Genomic DNA, 17040 nt, shown 5'->3' on the forward strand with positions numbered 1-17040 from the left:
GACCCTGGCAACTGGCGAGTAGAGTAGTGTACTGGTACTGGTGCTGATGCTTTACTTTCGGTTGTCCCATGAGCGGCCAGCCCATGACATCTCCCCCGTCCTAATCAATCTAGACGACGACTTCCATTCCGTCGTCCCAAGCGACGAACTGACGACGACGGCGACACCACCGCCGAGACGTCTCGCTCCGCCGGCCACCGCCTAGCTCGCCGGCCGTTTGCAAGGGCTTGCGGTTGAAAACTTGAAAATGCGAGCCACAATGAGACGGTAAATTCGATCGAAATTGTGAACTTAATTCCAAGCAAGCTTGTCGACGGCTACACATTGAATCACTGGTTCAGCGAATCATGGGCGGATCTAGGAAGGACTAGAAGGGACTTAATAAAGTAGATAAGCCTATACCCTTTCTTCTAATGAATACTCCATATGACAATATATTTTAATGAAAAGTTTAATGAGACTCCTATAATTCTAATGCCGGTAATAAGAACTCGAGACCCATCATCCCCATGACAGATCCATCATTGCAACAAATCATTTTTTTTCTTTCTTCAGCAGAGATCTCGCATGATTTTACAGCCAACGGGCTTTGCTCCGTGCCTGGGGCCAATGCGTGGAAAATGGTGCGACGGAGATGTCATCGGCCAAGAGTCACGCTATACAGCAAGTGGGTTGACGTAATGTAAGATAGGATACATGGTACTTGTGTATGAAATGGAGCAACTTGCTAGAGCACAAGATTGTTATGGTCTCTCCTATTCCTCAGTTTTTTTTCCCCTCCTTTTGGCCACCAGATACGAGCAACTAGGTCAGAAACCGAAGCACATGGTTTCAACATAAAAACGCGAGTTTTTTGCGCTAAAGTGTGAGCCTTGAATAGCCCAAAGGTGGCAAGGTGTAGTATCTTCCGAGCTGGGGTTTGGGAAGGGGCTCGATTGATCCAGTGATTTACACAGGCTGGGCATCTTCACAATTGGCAGTTAGTGGTCCTGTGGTAGAGATCCGATCAGTATCCTCACCTCAAGGGCAACCGGGCCAATTCAGCGAAAGAATATCAGGGTCTCTCGTATTCCCATGTGCAAACACTTTTGGCTCTTTCACCTGCAGTAAATGCTGAGGTTAGCGACCAGAGCCAGTATTCAATCACCACCGTGAGTTTAATGTTTGACAGAACCAGAAATAGGATGGCAATGCTGGCATTTGGCTGGAGTATGTAATCTGCATGCCGATAAGGTAGATAGCTACTCTGTAAAGAATGATAGCGTACCAGTGAGAGTAGTGGGATTCGAGGTTGAATTTTCGCTCTGGAGAATCCATCCACGGCAAACAAGCACTTGTAGCCACTGATATGGCGGTGTTCACTGTTTGGTACAACAATAAGAAATAAGAAAAGCATTACAGCGTGAAATGAGTACCAGTTGTGCCTTTGATTATATTTATTCATGCATGGTAACAAGAGTTGTTCGGTAATTTGCTTCTACTCAAACAAACATGGAGGTAATACAAGGACTTTTCCAACATTAGGTGAACTCCCCATATATGTAGGCCCCACTTCTCAGTGGTGCTTGCAAAAGTCCGCTTCAATCTTTAAATATCCAGATAGTAACAAAAATAAGTGCATAAGGTATTTTAGCAAATACTCCCTCCGTTTCACAATGTAAGACTTTCTAGTATTGCCCACGTACATATGGATGTTAATGAATCTAAATACATACATATGTCTAGATTCATTAACATCTAAATGAATATGGGCAATGCTAGAAAGTCTTACATTGTGAAACGGAGGAAGTAAGTAAACTTACTTCAGCAGATATGTGAAATTTCTTTCCTGATATTCCTCGATGGAAATTTTTTCCTCCTTAGAATATCTGCCAGTGAACAGATTTTGAGATGCTCATAAATGGCATGATAAAAGATACTAACAAAGATAAAACACTACAGAGGATACCTCCAAGGATATTCACTTTCACAGAAACGTGAAACTCCACTCATTGCAGTGAAGGCATCAATGTGAACAATTTTGTCCTTCATTACAGAATCTGGTAAAAGAGAAGCAACCAATAGTATGTGCCATCAATAAAGATATTATTGTCAACATACCCCATAATCGCTAAAACAGTAGACACCACTAGATGAGACACTACTAGCTGTTCAATTTGTAATGTGCTGCTTGCGGTTCAGCCAAGCCCTTGCAGTTTTGTTAACAGAAGAAAACTATCATAATTTCACGTATTCCACATAACTTATGTAGGTCTCACCTGCTTCATGTAGAGCCTTTAGAGCATATCCACCAGGATAATTATTGTAGGATGCCATGAAAGTTACACCAGAGTATCCTAGACTATATAATTATATGTGAGTTTCCAACAGTAGCATATATTGTGCTACTTGAAAAAGGATACCATATTAATATTTTACAATATAACCATGGTTAAATTATTGTACCTGGAAAGAAAGCCACCAATCATGAGAACATAAAGTAACTTCCACCCAGTTTTCTTTCTGTTATTATATCTGAAGATAGACAAACATATATTCACGGGTCGAAATCGCAAAGCAAAGAAAGAGAGGAAACGCCATTCAATACGAAGGGTATGAAATAAAAGGAGTTCTGATAATGAAGCTAGCATTCCTAGCTTGGATCAGTAAATTGATAAAATAGTACTTCCTCTGTTTCACAATGTAAGTCATTCTAGCATTTCCCACATTTATATTGGTGTTAATGAATCTAGATAGGTATATATGTCTAGATTCATTAACATTAATATGAATATGGGAAATGCTAGAATGACTTACATTGTGAAATAGAGGGAGTAGGAACTAGATATGACAGAAGATTGGTTATGCTCACATTCTGCTTGCTGCTAGTGAAGCAGACACATTAAGCATGGGAATCGAAGCCATAATGAAGCGAAGCTCCTGAAACACAACATCAGTCATCATGTACAAGAATGGCCAAATATAAGGATGGAACTAGTATCAAGAGATGTAGAGATACCTTATGTGGAAGCTTTGAATAAAGCACAACAAATGAGAAGACTGGAAGTATGTATGGCACTATCCTTCTGTCAAGAAGAGCACCGACCTGTCACTGAAAAGGCTTCATGAGATACATTTCTTACTTCCAATAAAAAATCAAATAAAAAAAACAATAACCAATAATGCATTGATAGTACCACCATCAGAAAAGATACATCATAAAAATATAATTAGTTGACTCAATCAAATAGTATGAAGTAACAGTTTTGATATAAAGTACATGTAGAGATGGGAAGCCAATCAACTATTACTAGCTAAGCATCATGTTTCATGCATATTAAATACATGATAAGAAGGCATGGAATAAGTTATATACTTGTTCAAGCAAAAGGCACATGCACTTTTTAGCCACGTAAGTAGCACAATTTCTTGTATGGAAGTTTCTTATCTCACCATGCAAAGAGGATATGCTACCAGCATGGAGCGTGGAAGTGCTGAGGTGAAGTACCAATGGATGGAATGTGTCTAAAGTTTATGGTAGTCATGGATAACAGGGCTGGGAGCTTCGCATAAGTTTCAGGAGATAATACATAGATTTCACCACATGAATCTAAAAAGAAGAAGAGGATAAGTCTTGAACAAGAAGTGTATATATGTTGCATCCTTTTTTGTATTCATGTGACTAATAGAGATTAACATCATGTTCAGTGCATATGAAAATGAAACTTCAATCTTCCCAATCTTAATACAAAAGATATGTGCTTTGCATATTCTCATATGAAATGTCTCTGTGAAGTGACTTAGTGAAAGAGAGAACTGATGCATATATATTTGGTAGTAAAAAAGAATAAAATTCTGGCTAAAGAGAAAGGAGTGCATATGAAAATGTCTCCGTGAAGTGACTTAGTGAAAGAGAGAACACATGCATATATTTGCTAGGAAAAAAGAATAAAATTCTGGCTAAAGAGGAAAAAAACGGTGTTTCATTGTGCACTGAAAGTATTAACTAGAATTATTATTAAAAAAAAAAGGAAACTGCAGTTTGGCACATGCACACAAATAGAAAAAGGATACACCCCACTCTGAACTCCGGTTCAGAACTGAATTAAACCACAAAACCTCAAATTCTGGCCACAGGATTCGCCGCCACAGTATAGAGTCAACCAGTACAGTGAAGCCTAAGAACATTATTCATAGTGAGAAATGTTTCTTGCAGATTTGCACAGACTTCTGTTAGACTATTGGAGAAAGTTCAAGAAAGTAGAAAGCAACATACCAATGCATATAATGGCAGTGCTTACACAACATTTGATTGCTTCCAATAGAGAAATAGACCTGCTCTGTCACAGCATAGTCAAATTGCACCTCAGCCCCAACTTTCCCAGATAAAGTAAGCAGAAGAATACATACAAAGTCCAAATAGATATAACAACTTGATATATGATAGTATAAGTGAGTGCTATCATTTTAATAGCCTGGTGACATACCAAGTTACTCACTTAGAGATTATTAGCCATGCCTCAATAAAAATAACTTATAGAGATAATTAACCACAGTCCCCTCATGGTCCTTCAAACAAGTTTACTAATTCACTACAGAGACACAAATGATGAAAGCACAAAACCGCAAAATCTGGTTGAACCATGAAGCCCTTATGATTCTATGACAAAGTTACTTTGCATTGAATTTGAACAAACACAAAGTTGGGAAGTAATAGAGAGTATTGACAATTGGTATTTGTACCTAGTGTACGAGATAAGAGCTATTTGTGCATAGCCTACAAAAAATGAGTAATATAAACTTTGGACCCTTGCTTCCTCAAAGATTTCACTACATAAAAGAGTATGAAATGACTGTGCAACTGCCAAGAGAAATTCAGGTTTTGTAGGTGAAACTCACCAGCAAAAGTGCAAGTCCTATTGTACCAAGAAGCAAAATCATGTCACACCTAAAAATAACTGCTGCGACAATCTGCAAGCAATATGGAGAATTACTTCAGAAGGATAAAGCGGAACTGAGGATCTTTCAATGCTATAAAACCAATTTGTAATCTTTATTGGTCTGCAAATAAATAACTGAGAATCATTTCTCAATTTAGTAAATCAACAAGAAATTGAACTGAACGAAGAGTAAAGAAAGAATTTCTCAGTTTCATGTTGAAACTTGCAACTTTAGAATGTCATGTCCAGAACTCAGATTCTTTGGAGTTATTGTGTGCAGTGCAGGATGTCAAATTTTGAATTCAACAATATATGCAACTCGAATTGAAATAAATTCTTGCTTTCTGCAGTGTATACAAAAATGTGAAAACAGCAGCATGCAAACAAAATGGTGTGAAAGTAAGGTAAAAGTGTTAAAAAATTAGCATACCAGGGCCTGTAATGTGCGTCGATGGTTTCCCTTGAACCAGAAATAGTATGTCAAGTTAACTGCGAGACAGAAAGAAACAATGAGTTGCACGATTATTACACAAACCCCACATATGATTAATGCTACTGCCAATAGTGTCACAAAAATCAGTAACACTCGAACAGACTTGTGTTTGATTTAAACAATGTCCTCACCAAAAGCTAAAGCTAAGACATTCGGAAGGGGCCTGGTTGAGTAGAACAATAAGTGAAACTGGGTAGCAGTTAGTATCAGATAGAATGCTTCAGCATGATGACCAAACTTCCTTTTTACCTGTATATCAGAAATGAACTGAGAAAAACGTTATGGTGTCCAAGGACAGAATAACAGACTCGTGCTCACGGGACGATTCAGTGCAAATTATAGAAAACAAATGTTACTCAAGATGGGCATAGAACAGTTTGACATAAACACATAACCCAAAGGGATATCTTGATGATATACAGCACTTAGAAGTTTGTGCATGAGATAGTAGAAACAAAAATTAAGTTCTCTTCTATCCAGATTTGTATGGAATATAAATGGCACAGAGTGAAAGGTATCGTAAGGTATATGGTCCAAACCAAGCCAAAAAAAGAAGATTCAAACAAGGCTAGCATACTGCAGCAGGTATGCCACAGGCAAGACGACCATGCATCTTAGGCCCTTGGCAAATTCACAGACGCATCAAAACAAAAACCAAATTTGATAAGCAAGGTTCCTTTTTTTTAAAAAAAATGGTGGCCATTCTATGAGTTGCTGCACTTCAAGGCCAGGAGAAGGTTATACAGGTAAAAGGATTGAGGTTTACCCCTTTTCAGGGAAACAGCGTTTTCAGAATATTGGTAGTACCTAGGAGAACTGAGAAACAGTGCATACTTGCAATAAACCCTTTTAAACAGAACAAGAAGTGAAAAGGAATACCTGAACTCGGAGAAGTCTCAAAGTCATCAGGATAATACTACCCAACACTATCCGAACTAAAAGGGCAAAATAGAAGAACATCAATATGGCAACAAAAACAGATACAACATGCAAGAAGACATGTGCTAAGTTATTGACAGCACCTGCTAGAAGACCATAAACCTTTGGAACATGACATAAATGCATTACGAAGACTGCAGGCGATGAGATAACAGATACAACCAATGCTCCTGAAGAATATATGTAGTAAACGGTGTTAATGATCTGCGTCATGTCCAGATTACAAAATCTGCAAGGCCAGTCATACCATATATAGACACTACAGGCATATCTAGTAGGAGTATATTGTGGTAAACTGGTAATGCCATCTGACCTTGACCATCTACTTGCCATTTCATTATGCTTGAGCCAAGCAATGGTCATTAGCGGAAAAATTGTAGCATAGTGCACAGATCAAGGCTTCAAGTGAACATAGTATTACCTATAAATGACCGAGGGACAACACCAGGAAATTCTAAATGATCATACTGCAGCAAATTGAAGAAAGAAATTAAATAAGCATCAAGCATGTTGTATTGATAGACTAGCAGAAATGATTACCTTCTCAATATGATAGTTGTGGTAGAGAATGTCATGCATGGCCTAGAACATACATGAGCAAAGTGTTAGCCTAAACATTGTAATGGCATTACAGTAAAAGTGCAAACATACACTGTGGAATAGGTAAAAAAAATTTACCAAACTAAACGGAAAAAGGCAAGAATTAGCAAGTAAAAGATTCAATACCAGGCAAAGGAAAGATAAATGAGCAGTAGAGAATGAAACAATTTCCCAAAGCAAATTTCATTCAAATTGATTATCACGCAGAGCCTAAGGGAAGTTATCAAACATAAAGCATTAGTTTTTAGACATGAAGGGTTGAAAGTTGAAACTCATAATTATCCTGCAAATTTTCCTCTACTTCTTTAACATTGCATAGGTGACACTGGAACTTGAGCAACTTCAGCTTTTCAACGCTCATGATATAATATATATGATGTATGAACTACCAAATATAGAAAGGGTGCATCTTGGATGTCTACGGCAAAGATACCCGATTCATCAATATTCAGCATGGATTCTGCGTGTCTGCAGAAAATGTAAATGAATTCACATAAGCTGATTGTTGTTAAGTCATACTATCCTACAATTCACATGTGCACACCAATATCATCTAGCAACCAGTTGCAACCAAAATGAACATTAGCAAATTATCAGCAATCATCCTGAATCCCGTGTCTAGTAACTGAACAGCAACAGAGAATAAGGACACACACTACTACTTGAGCAAACAACAGAAAATCCCTACTGTAATTGCACACAAAGCACGACTACAATGTAATCCAGCCACTCGGATGCTCAACGGAGAGGGAGCCGGAACCGGAACCTGCACGTTGAAGCTCTCTTCCACCTTGGTGTAGGGCACCATGACGGCGTAGAACGCGGCAATCGATCCGAGCAACAGGTCCCACCCTGCAAGCGAGAGTAGTGCCCCCGACGCATCAGATCCCAAAAACCCTCCCACCACCGCAGCAGAGCCCTGATTTGGAGAGGCTTCGCGAGGCCGAGAGCGAGAGGAGAGCACTCACCGTACTCCCTCAGCAGCCTCGCCGCCGGCGAGGGCCGCGGCGGCGCCATCCCGGTGGCCGGCAAAGTGGGCTCGCGCGTGCGACGAGCCGACGAGAGCGAGTCGCTTCCGGAATTCCGCGGCTTGGTCGAGCCAGATCGGCGAGGCTGTGCTCGAGTCGGAGTCCGGTTTGGTTGACGCATCCGGATTAGTGGGCCCGGCCTAGCTTAGCCTCTTACTAGGTGGCTTAGATGGGCCAGGCCATGATGGACTAGGCCTCACGAGTGGCACTCAGCTAGTTGGGCCCTAAGGCCCAAATACCTGATGCTTGAATTTATTCATCAGTGTTAGGCCCTCTTTGGCACAACTCCAGCTCCAGCTCCACCCCTCCTGGAGCTGGAGCTCAGCCAAACACTTTCAGCTCCACCAAAACTGGGAGTGGAGTTGGGTGGAGCTCTCTCACAAAATGTACTAGAGTTGTGGAGCTGAGTTTAGGCAGCTCCACAACTCCACTCCAGACTCAACTCCTGGAGTTATATTTAGGAGTTGGAGTTGTACCAAACAGGCCCTTACTATTACAAGACCATATCAGCAGACCACGATGACGAATAAGGGCCCGTTGACCAGTCGGTTGGGCCGAATGGCTCGCAAGCCCATCGTCTTGTGCAAACCCGCTGAAAGCAGTAGTCAAATGACGTGGTGAGATCGTATTGGGCACTGGCCTCCTAAATCGCTGAGAAGCCGGCTAATCTAGCACCTTTAAGATATCTTATATTTGCCACCTGATGAAAAATGCTTAGTGGTTTAGCACGATATCTCGTGCTGCCCTGCAACGCTTTAAGTAAAGCCTTTGCAAATTGAGTAATTGACAAACAAAAGTGACGAGTATTTCTTACTGCATATATTTTCTGGAAGCAACAAAATGCTTGTCTGGGCATTTGCGATGCATGTCCTCTTTAAGATGGGCAGCACAAATGGCCAAATGGCCAAAAAAGAAAAAAAATCTGGAAATTAAATAAACTTGCTACAACATAATTAATCGTCTTGCATATTGCAAGTGTTCAACTGAAAACGCGCGGTAGGTGCGCCTATCATTAGCCTGTCTGAAAACGTGTGTTTCTTCCAGCAGAGACGGATGCAGTGTCAGTCAGACAGTCACCACACACTGTCATCAGACAGAGAGGAGACAACATGTGAAGAAGGCGAGTTTGTCCGAGAGCTCACGTTCGTTTTAAGCGCTGTGGAGGTGCAGTTCCACAATCATTAGCGGCTATGGCAGCAAGCATGATGGGCGAGTACGAGTACGAGTGGAAGGACGACCGCTAGCTTTGTGCCTTCCCTGATTCGTCAGGGTGTTGCTCGTACCATACAGTACCACTTTGCGACTGTGCATGTATGGCCGACAGACAGGCAAGGTGTGCATATGCATATGCCTCTCGCTTTCGGTGCCCTTGCATGCATCGCAGTTCGCAGCAGCCATGTCCAAGGGCTTTTAAGCAGGCAGGCATGATCCAAATTGCCAGACTAGACTAGCAGTAGTGTTCACTGTGCTTGGTACTTCGTCAGGTATATGTAGGAGCATGCATGTCTCCACATTCATATTAAGATCGACTGAATATTATGCAACTTGATCAGCTGATTGATACTAGGAAATAACATGCAGGTGAGTGAGACTTGAGAGTTCTAATTAAGCTTCCTACTACATTTTCATTCATAATTAGACTGAATATCATGCAACGTGTTGATCGATCGGCTAGCTGATTGACCAGGAAATTAAATAGCATCCATAAGAGTTCTAAAAGCTTTCCTAGTACATTTTCATTTTACATCGATCCCTGCTTCTTCGATTTCCCAATTGCCACCATCAGATCAGAGAACAATAATCCATCACCGATCCATGTACATAAGCATGCGTTCGTCAGAAGGAGGTGAAGGCGCAGCTGGCGGTGTGGTCGCCGGCGGCGCCGGTGGTGGCGTCGTCGCTGCAGGGGGTGTGGGTGTGGCGGCCCTCGTAGGTGGTGATCACCATGCGGCAATCCTCCGACAGCCGCTCCACCCGCTTCTTCACGCGGCAGTTGTTGTGGGTGCACCTGTAGTAGCTCCTGCATTTGCATGCACAATTTGCACACAAACAGTACACACGCGCACACCAACACAGATTAAGTACGGACTGGTCAGCAAGCTGAGAGAGAGAGCGATTCATTGTATGCATGCTACAGAGAAACTGCAATCACAAACAAATGAAGAAGAGCGTCAGCAGCGGATGCTGCTAGCTGATCTGAAATGGCACTACTGGCCTGGTGACATGCCTGCATGCTCAAACTGATGAGCACTACTAGTGCTGTCACGTACTCAGCAAGAGTTCATCATGAATATTGTACGATGAAATGGGCAAGGTTAATTATAAACAAAAAAAAAAGGGGGGAGACAATTTTAATTGACATGAACCCTTTTTTTGCTAATATATTATTAGAAAAAAATTGTGTTACACAAATAAGAAAAACATTTAATGTGTACGCAATTTCCGCATGTCATGATCACCGACTCGTAACTGATCATGCATACATCTGAATACTAATTAAGTTTCATACGGGGTATAATAGCTAATAATGAGCTCAAATTTGGGCTCAATACTCAAATATATGGAAGGACAAATACTGCATGCATCCTCTCTTTCAGAAAATGAGGCTAATAAGAGCTCCACCATTTCCTGAAAGAGAGGATGCATGCATCATTTGTACATTGAGAAAATGGGGCTAATAAGACCCTTAGGGCATGTAAATCCAAAAGAAACTAGACTAGAAGTCAAGCACACCGGCACCAATTCTCACAACAGAACTCCCCATATATCTCTTAATAAGTACTGTGAACTGCTATAGATAAAATCAAAATCCTTGCAATTTATTTACTAGGAAATATTGTTTTCGCCTAGAGCAATTCATAGCTAGGAAACATGGAGAGTTATAACTTCTAAGGGCATGAACTATTGTCTATATAATTTTTTCATGTTATATCTTAGACGATATACAAATTAATAACTCATACAGTAGTATAAGAAATACTTTAGTTCTATAGATAGCATATATGAAATGTGTAAATAGTATAAAGTTTTCTATTAATCAGGCCGTCTGGTAATCAACAAACAATTTTTTTTTTCCTCTCTACTTTCTCTTGCCTTAACATCATAAAAGTTCCTACTACCATGCAGGAGTAGCGCATTCTCTCCTAAACGATGACATTTTAGTTACACCATTACTAATGTGTGGGGGCCAAATCCTTCGGTCATCCTAGCAAAAAATAATGCTATAGTGGCTCTGTTTAACCCGAACACCCACATCCCGCGCCTTGCCCCACCTCAACCATCGAATTACAGACATGAATGGTGTAACTCACAGTTTTGACCAAGACATGCATACTTTGACCCCCCCCCCCCCCTCTTTTTTTTTTGCTAGGATCACTACTATAAAAAGGATTTTTTCGTGCGGAGGTCTTGCCCGTCTGCACCTAGGTGTCTGCGAAAATAAATATTTTCCCGAAAATAAATATCATCGATGACTTTGTTCAACTATTATGAAAATATGATACTATTTCCCCATCCCAAAAAAACTCTATGTTTAGTCCATAACCCCTGCTTTCGAAAGTGCTTGCTTTCCCTTCGAGGGTGTCCTCGAATCGGGCTAGATCTCGTTCCAGTGTTATCCCCCTAGGACAAATGTTTTTCAAAATGACCCGAAAAAATGCCAATTCCTTAGGCACATACCAATACAATAAAAAATGCTAGAATATCCTTCACCTTAGAAAACTACAATGTATTTATCCCGTACTTTAGCAAACTCCGATGCATTTATTGCTCCAAAATGAAGTCTTTGTAGGACAAACGAGATGGGCTAAAATGTGGTCTTTTTTGAATGGTAGCGGTAATAAATCTAATAATATGACTTTTGATGTATAAACATAATAATATAGAAATTATTATTGTTCAAACTTTGAACATGATATGAATGTATCCGTTATTAATAAACGGAGGGAGTGGTATTTTAGACTGTTAGTTTTCATTTTTATGTTTGAACGTGACGCAGGAGCTCTGCTATTCAATTACTATGAGTTTTCACTGAATATACGCTGTTTTCGTTGGACTTATGTGCTTGCTTGCATATCAATTTTATCACTCAAACTATACCTAAAACCATAGGATTGCAGAGATATACTACAGGAAGAAATCATGCACAAGCTGCTAACAGGGGCTTCCCCTTCTTACGGGTACTAAGTATCTCTGAAGAAAAATATTGCAATCTGAAAATGTGTGCACCATTTGTCCCGGTGCATCCATATGCACACAGGTGGATGTGCAAGCGCCTGTCCTAGCGCTGCAGATCAAAAATCATGATAGGTTTTACTAGTGCCATAAAGATGACGCATGATCAGAACTTAGACCAAGCAGAAAAGAGAATAGTAGCGGCTTTATTTTTTTTTTCTTTTCAAAATCGGCTTTTCTGAATCAGGTGGCAGTCTCTGGTTCGGTAGGTACCCGTGCCAAAACATAGGGTTAAACTCAGGTGTTCAGGGATACTAATAATTAGCATAGGGATTCGATGCTCTAGATATCTCGTTTTTTTTTCTTTAGTAGAAATATATGCATCATACTGTGGCATGCATGGTGCATTATTATTGCATGGTATACTCTTTCAGCAAAGTTCACCAGCTCATGCTGATGCTTATAGTGTATATATGAAACACACATGACATATGCAAATATGAACTTTGAGAATGGCCACATGGAGTTTCGATCACTGACAGGGGTGGATCCATTGTGGGTAGTGGGGGGACTTAAGTCCCTTCTGCCCCACTGGATCATCGTTGATAAAAGGGAAGATGAAAGGAGAAAAATAGGGAGAAAATGAAAAATAGGAGGATTGAAGAAGTAATAAGGAAATGAGTCCCCCCTTAAATCTTGTTTTGGATCCGTCTCTGATTTCACTGATATCTATGATATATCGACGTATTACACTTAGGAATTTTTTTTCCTGAAGAGACCGTATTTTGTAGTGTTCCCATATTTTCAATACCATAAACTACTCGTTACTTATCTTCGGTCAACAAATGCAACATGATGCATAAAGTTCAGGCTTCTTGTCAACAAGAATTAATGGATGCCATATATAGTATACAAATGTTAGCTAGATTCACTTGGCACGACTAATTACTGTAAAATAAGTCCCAATAAATTAAATGGGTAGTTAAATTTTGGAATATTTTCTGGTTCTTTGTCATTATAAGGATGCCTTCCATCTTCTAGTCCAAATCAAATGTGCCAGAAATGGGCGCGTGTTTGTTAATCAGATCAGCTTACATGCATGCAATTCAGTCCAAAACTGTTGTGTAAAACATATAATACTCCAAAGATATATGCATGGCAAATTAAATCGACCGTTTACTTCTGAACAATTAAACATATATCTATTTGATGTTTTATCGATACTATTCAAAGCATAAGATGATCGATGTGTCACAAATTAAGGTGGACAATTTCTATAACTACAGACCGGTTCTTTTTCCTCTAAAAAATTTCTGTGTAGATGCAATGCCAGCATATATATCCCTAAGCAATATTCCAGCACCGTACCATCATCTATCCACGAACCCTCTATTATCATGTTGTGTTTTGAATGAAGAAATTTTGCGGAAAATATGTGTGGAGAATATGGGTACCGGCCTACCGGGTACCCACACGGCCTCCATATTCTACTAGAGATAGGAGGTGGGCCACATCCATATATTATGTAATAGATTAGGAAACTGATGCCGTGTCTGGCTAGGTTTCTTCTTTGTAACCCTGGCCCCCCAACCTATATAAGGCGGGCAGAGAGCCCTGCCTTCTCCAAGGGGCATGAACACAGGGATTCACACCAGATCATCAGATTAATACTACACATAGCGGGTAAAATCCTAAAATAGGAGTAGGGTACCTTTTATCGAGAGGGCCTGAACCTATCCAAATTCTTGTCTCCGCATCCATTCACTGTTAGGTCTCGTGCGCTATCCCTTTATATTGCCGAATTCTAGTTTCGACAATATGTGGGAAAAGTACCGAATCCTCACCATCATTAGATTGTAGGAATGGTTGGAGAGATTCCTATGAAATCTTTCCTTTTCTTCATTTTTCTAGTGTTCTAAACATGAACTCAAACATCATGTTTGGAATTATTTGGAAAAAAAAAAGAACCAAAGGAGTTGAGCTCAAGATCCTCGTTTTCAAAATTTATATGCATTCCCACTCTCTCTCTCTCTCTCTCTCCCTCCCCCCTCTTTTTTTGAGATGGATTCTAATCACTCAGGTGGATGTCCATCCGTTTATTGCATGTTAAATAAATAATTATGAAAAAAATTGATAAAATAGATTAATATAAAATATATCACTCTACGAACATGAAAGTTTAAATTCAATTTCTACAAGTTATAACAAAAATAACAAATCAAACCATGAATATACGTCTAATAATTAGAGTTAAATATGTCATTTTTATTATAACTTGTAGAAGTTGAATTTAAACTTGCATGTTGGTGGAGTGACATATTACATATATCAATCTATCATGTCAATTTTTTTTTGAAAATTTTTATATTCATTTAGTTAACATGAAACAGATGGGTGGATATCCACTTAAGTTATTAAAATTGTTTTCCCCCTTTTCATCTATTAAAAAAATATTCCTTTATGGTTCCTCTAGTGCATTTGGACATTTCTCTTGCATAATTCCTGTAGGAATCTGCAGTGTACACACACATACACACATGTAACATCATAGCAAGAGTAGGCTAGGTGCAAACTGATCCTTAATTAGTCGTCAACTAATCTACAAAAATCTGCATTCACTCTTTCTTCTTTTAAAGGGTGAATTCGCACTCATGTAATCAAGTTATTAGATTTGTGAAAGCTCTTTTATTTGATCTATAAAGATTAACAAAGAAGCAATTCTCCATTTAATATTATAGCTATTGTGAAGCATGTAATTCAACTATAGTTGCACAACCATATTGCCACAAAACTAGTTAAACCTCACCCCAGATAAACTATATAATATATATGTGATTCAAGATAGGCAAATTAATACTTAAAATAGGAATTGTCGCTGTTCTCCCTCTCTTCGATCTTGTGTTAGGGGCCGCATTCGCGAGTGTGTGAGTGTGGTGGTGTACATATTTAACGGTGTGCACTGGTATGCATCTTCCATGTAACCGGGAAAAAAAGATAGGCAATGGATCGATTCTGATCCCGCTGATCTTGTTTCGAGCATATTAGCTATGGAGGCAGCTATGGTAGACTTCTGTTAATTATATTAGCAGCTGTGGAAGAACCTCTAGGGGTTGCATATCTCTCAATTTATGTATTATGTTTCGTGTATATATATACCTTGGGTGGAGGCTGTTCTTGACAACCTTCTGGCCATACTTCCTCCACTTGTAGCCGTCGTCCAGCACATCCACATCGCTCCTGGTCTGGAAGCAGAACCTCGGCTCCCTCATCTTCCTCCTCACCTTCATCTTCCCCTTCTCCGTCCCCTTCCACCTGCCCATCAGTCAATCTGGCCTATTATTACCTCATCAAACCCTAATCAACAGGAGGCTACAACCTCAATTCAAGGTGTTAGCTAGGACGAGGTGATCGATCATCGTACTCACCATGAATTAGGCCCATGGCAAGTGGTTGCGGTGGCAGCTGCAGCAATCTCGCTATCCACTCTCGCCGCCGCCGCCGATGTGTCCGCCTGATCGATCGATCGAGATCCAAGATTGTAAGCAACAAGTAATTAAAGAACGGCATACCATGACCAAATTGAGATCGATTGAAGGCTAATTGATCACCTCGGCGGAGCCCAAGTGCGCGAAACCGGCGGGCTTGTCGTCGTCGCAGGCGGCGGCGCCGCAGCCGGAGTCGAGGCAGAACGGGATCCCCGGGAGCAGCGGGTACAGGCAGCCATGGTCCGACGAGAACATCACGCCATGGTTCGTCCCGGTGGCGGCGGCGTGGTCGTGGACCAGCTGCGGCAGCTGGGGAAGCTTGTGCTGCAGGCTCGGCAATGGCGCAAGAAAGGAAGGAGGGGAAGGCGGCGTGTACGGGCAGAGCGGCGCGTAGAGCGCGGCAGGGAGGCAAGCCGTCTCCAACTGGCTCCCTTCCATGCACGCATACATGCAGCAACTAATTAACTAGCTACTAGTAGTATGCTCTACAAGAGATCATGCAGCTTGGATTGCCGGTGAGGTATAGCTAGCTAGAGAGAGATCGAAGACGATCGAGATGCCAAGAAAGATCTCTTTCTTTAGGTTAAAAGGGAAGCGATGACCATGAGAGAGAGAGAGAGAGAGAGAGAGCTAGAAGAAAGAGAGACAGAGATGGGGAGGAAGAGGAGTACTGGACAAATCCCTTTAAAGAGCCTTTTGCTCAAATGGTGGTGCGATGGCTGTACGTGTTGCTGTAGCTGCTGGGGAGAGAGCTGGATCGTACGAGTAGTGCTTGCAGATTCATCAGCACCCTGCTCCCTAGCTCTAGCTTGTGTGTCTCGTTGATGTTGCCTATAAACCAACGCTACTACTACCTGTTGTCCATATGTGCTTTGTCGAGGGTTGCACGCTGGCTTTGTTTTGGCCCGAGATGCTGCATGCAAAGTATAGAGCGTGTGTGTAGCGTACAACTCTGACTGACAACTAGTAGTCCGGTTATCTCCTTGATCTGTCTGTCAGGTGCAGTGTTTTTCTTTAAGAAACATCGTATTATCGTAGATTAAGAACAGAGTCCATTAAGGGAATATAATCCCAGATTCCCAATACATCGCCACTTGAAACCACTCTTTCGAAAAGTCAAGCTAACTGAACTAGTAATAAGGAAGCGAGTCTTTTAATTGAAAATTGCAGTAATAGATGAGATCGACGGGACAAGCAAACCAACAATCTCTTCGATTATCTCACGGAAACGGCATAATTCGAGATTTGTTGTTGCACTAAGCTAATATACTTTCAAAGAAGTTTTGGGTTGTACTGATGTGGTTAAATTCAGCTATAGCTCTGATCCCCAAGAAAATTACTTCATGATCTTATATTTTTGCCCGAATATTTGTGCAGCTAAAACATTATTTTATACTAAGCCC

The 17040-nt window shown here is 40.7% G+C and overlaps 2 protein-coding genes across 14 annotated transcripts; both read right to left on the reverse strand.

The window, feature by feature from the left end:
- Nucleotides 1–524: 524 nt before the first annotated feature.
- On the reverse strand, nucleotides 525–8060 carry LOC4336560 (dol-P-Man:Man(7)GlcNAc(2)-PP-Dol alpha-1,6-mannosyltransferase). 13 transcript variants are annotated; one of them, XM_066309948.1, is made up of 21 exons: nucleotides 7920–8060; nucleotides 7718–7803; nucleotides 7385–7419; nucleotides 6892–6933; nucleotides 6599–6772; nucleotides 6435–6521; nucleotides 6292–6347; nucleotides 5544–5679; nucleotides 5350–5408; nucleotides 4879–4950; nucleotides 4256–4319; nucleotides 4054–4157; nucleotides 3433–3504; nucleotides 2999–3085; nucleotides 2852–2919; nucleotides 2446–2514; nucleotides 2259–2341; nucleotides 1949–2039; nucleotides 1803–1868; nucleotides 1268–1361; nucleotides 525–1101 (listed from the first exon to the last, which is right to left on the reverse strand). In XM_066309948.1, the coding sequence occupies exons 5-21, from the start codon at nucleotides 6687–6689 to the stop codon at nucleotides 1021–1023; spliced, it is 1380 nt and encodes a 459-aa protein (XP_066166045.1). In that variant the 5' UTR covers nucleotides 6690–6772; nucleotides 6892–6933; nucleotides 7385–7419; nucleotides 7718–7803; nucleotides 7920–8060; the 3' UTR covers nucleotides 525–1020. The 13 variants fall into 13 exon arrangements, 12 of the variants coding, with proteins under 12 accessions (XP_066166045.1, XP_066166046.1, XP_015633406.1 ...); XM_066309949.1 differs by lacking the exon at nucleotides 6599–6772 and adding an exon at nucleotides 6773–6818 and having other exon boundaries at nucleotides 5544–5661; XM_015777920.3 differs by lacking the exon at nucleotides 6599–6772 and adding an exon at nucleotides 6773–6818.
- Nucleotides 8061–9578: 1518 nt separating this feature from the next.
- LOC4336561 (probable WRKY transcription factor 12) lies at nucleotides 9579–16430 on the reverse strand. The gene is made up of 4 exons (XM_015779547.3): nucleotides 15761–16430; nucleotides 15578–15663; nucleotides 15309–15464; nucleotides 9579–9999 (listed from the first exon to the last, which is right to left on the reverse strand). The coding sequence occupies exons 1-4, from the start codon at nucleotides 16085–16087 to the stop codon at nucleotides 9816–9818; spliced, it is 753 nt and encodes a 250-aa protein (XP_015635033.1). The 5' UTR covers nucleotides 16088–16430; the 3' UTR covers nucleotides 9579–9815.
- Nucleotides 16431–17040: the final 610 nt, after the last annotated feature.

The sequence above is a fragment of the Oryza sativa genome, chromosome 4 (assembly GCF_034140825.1).
Source record: "Oryza sativa Japonica Group chromosome 4, ASM3414082v1".
NCBI classification, from domain to species: domain Eukaryota; kingdom Viridiplantae; phylum Streptophyta; class Magnoliopsida; order Poales; family Poaceae; genus Oryza; species Oryza sativa.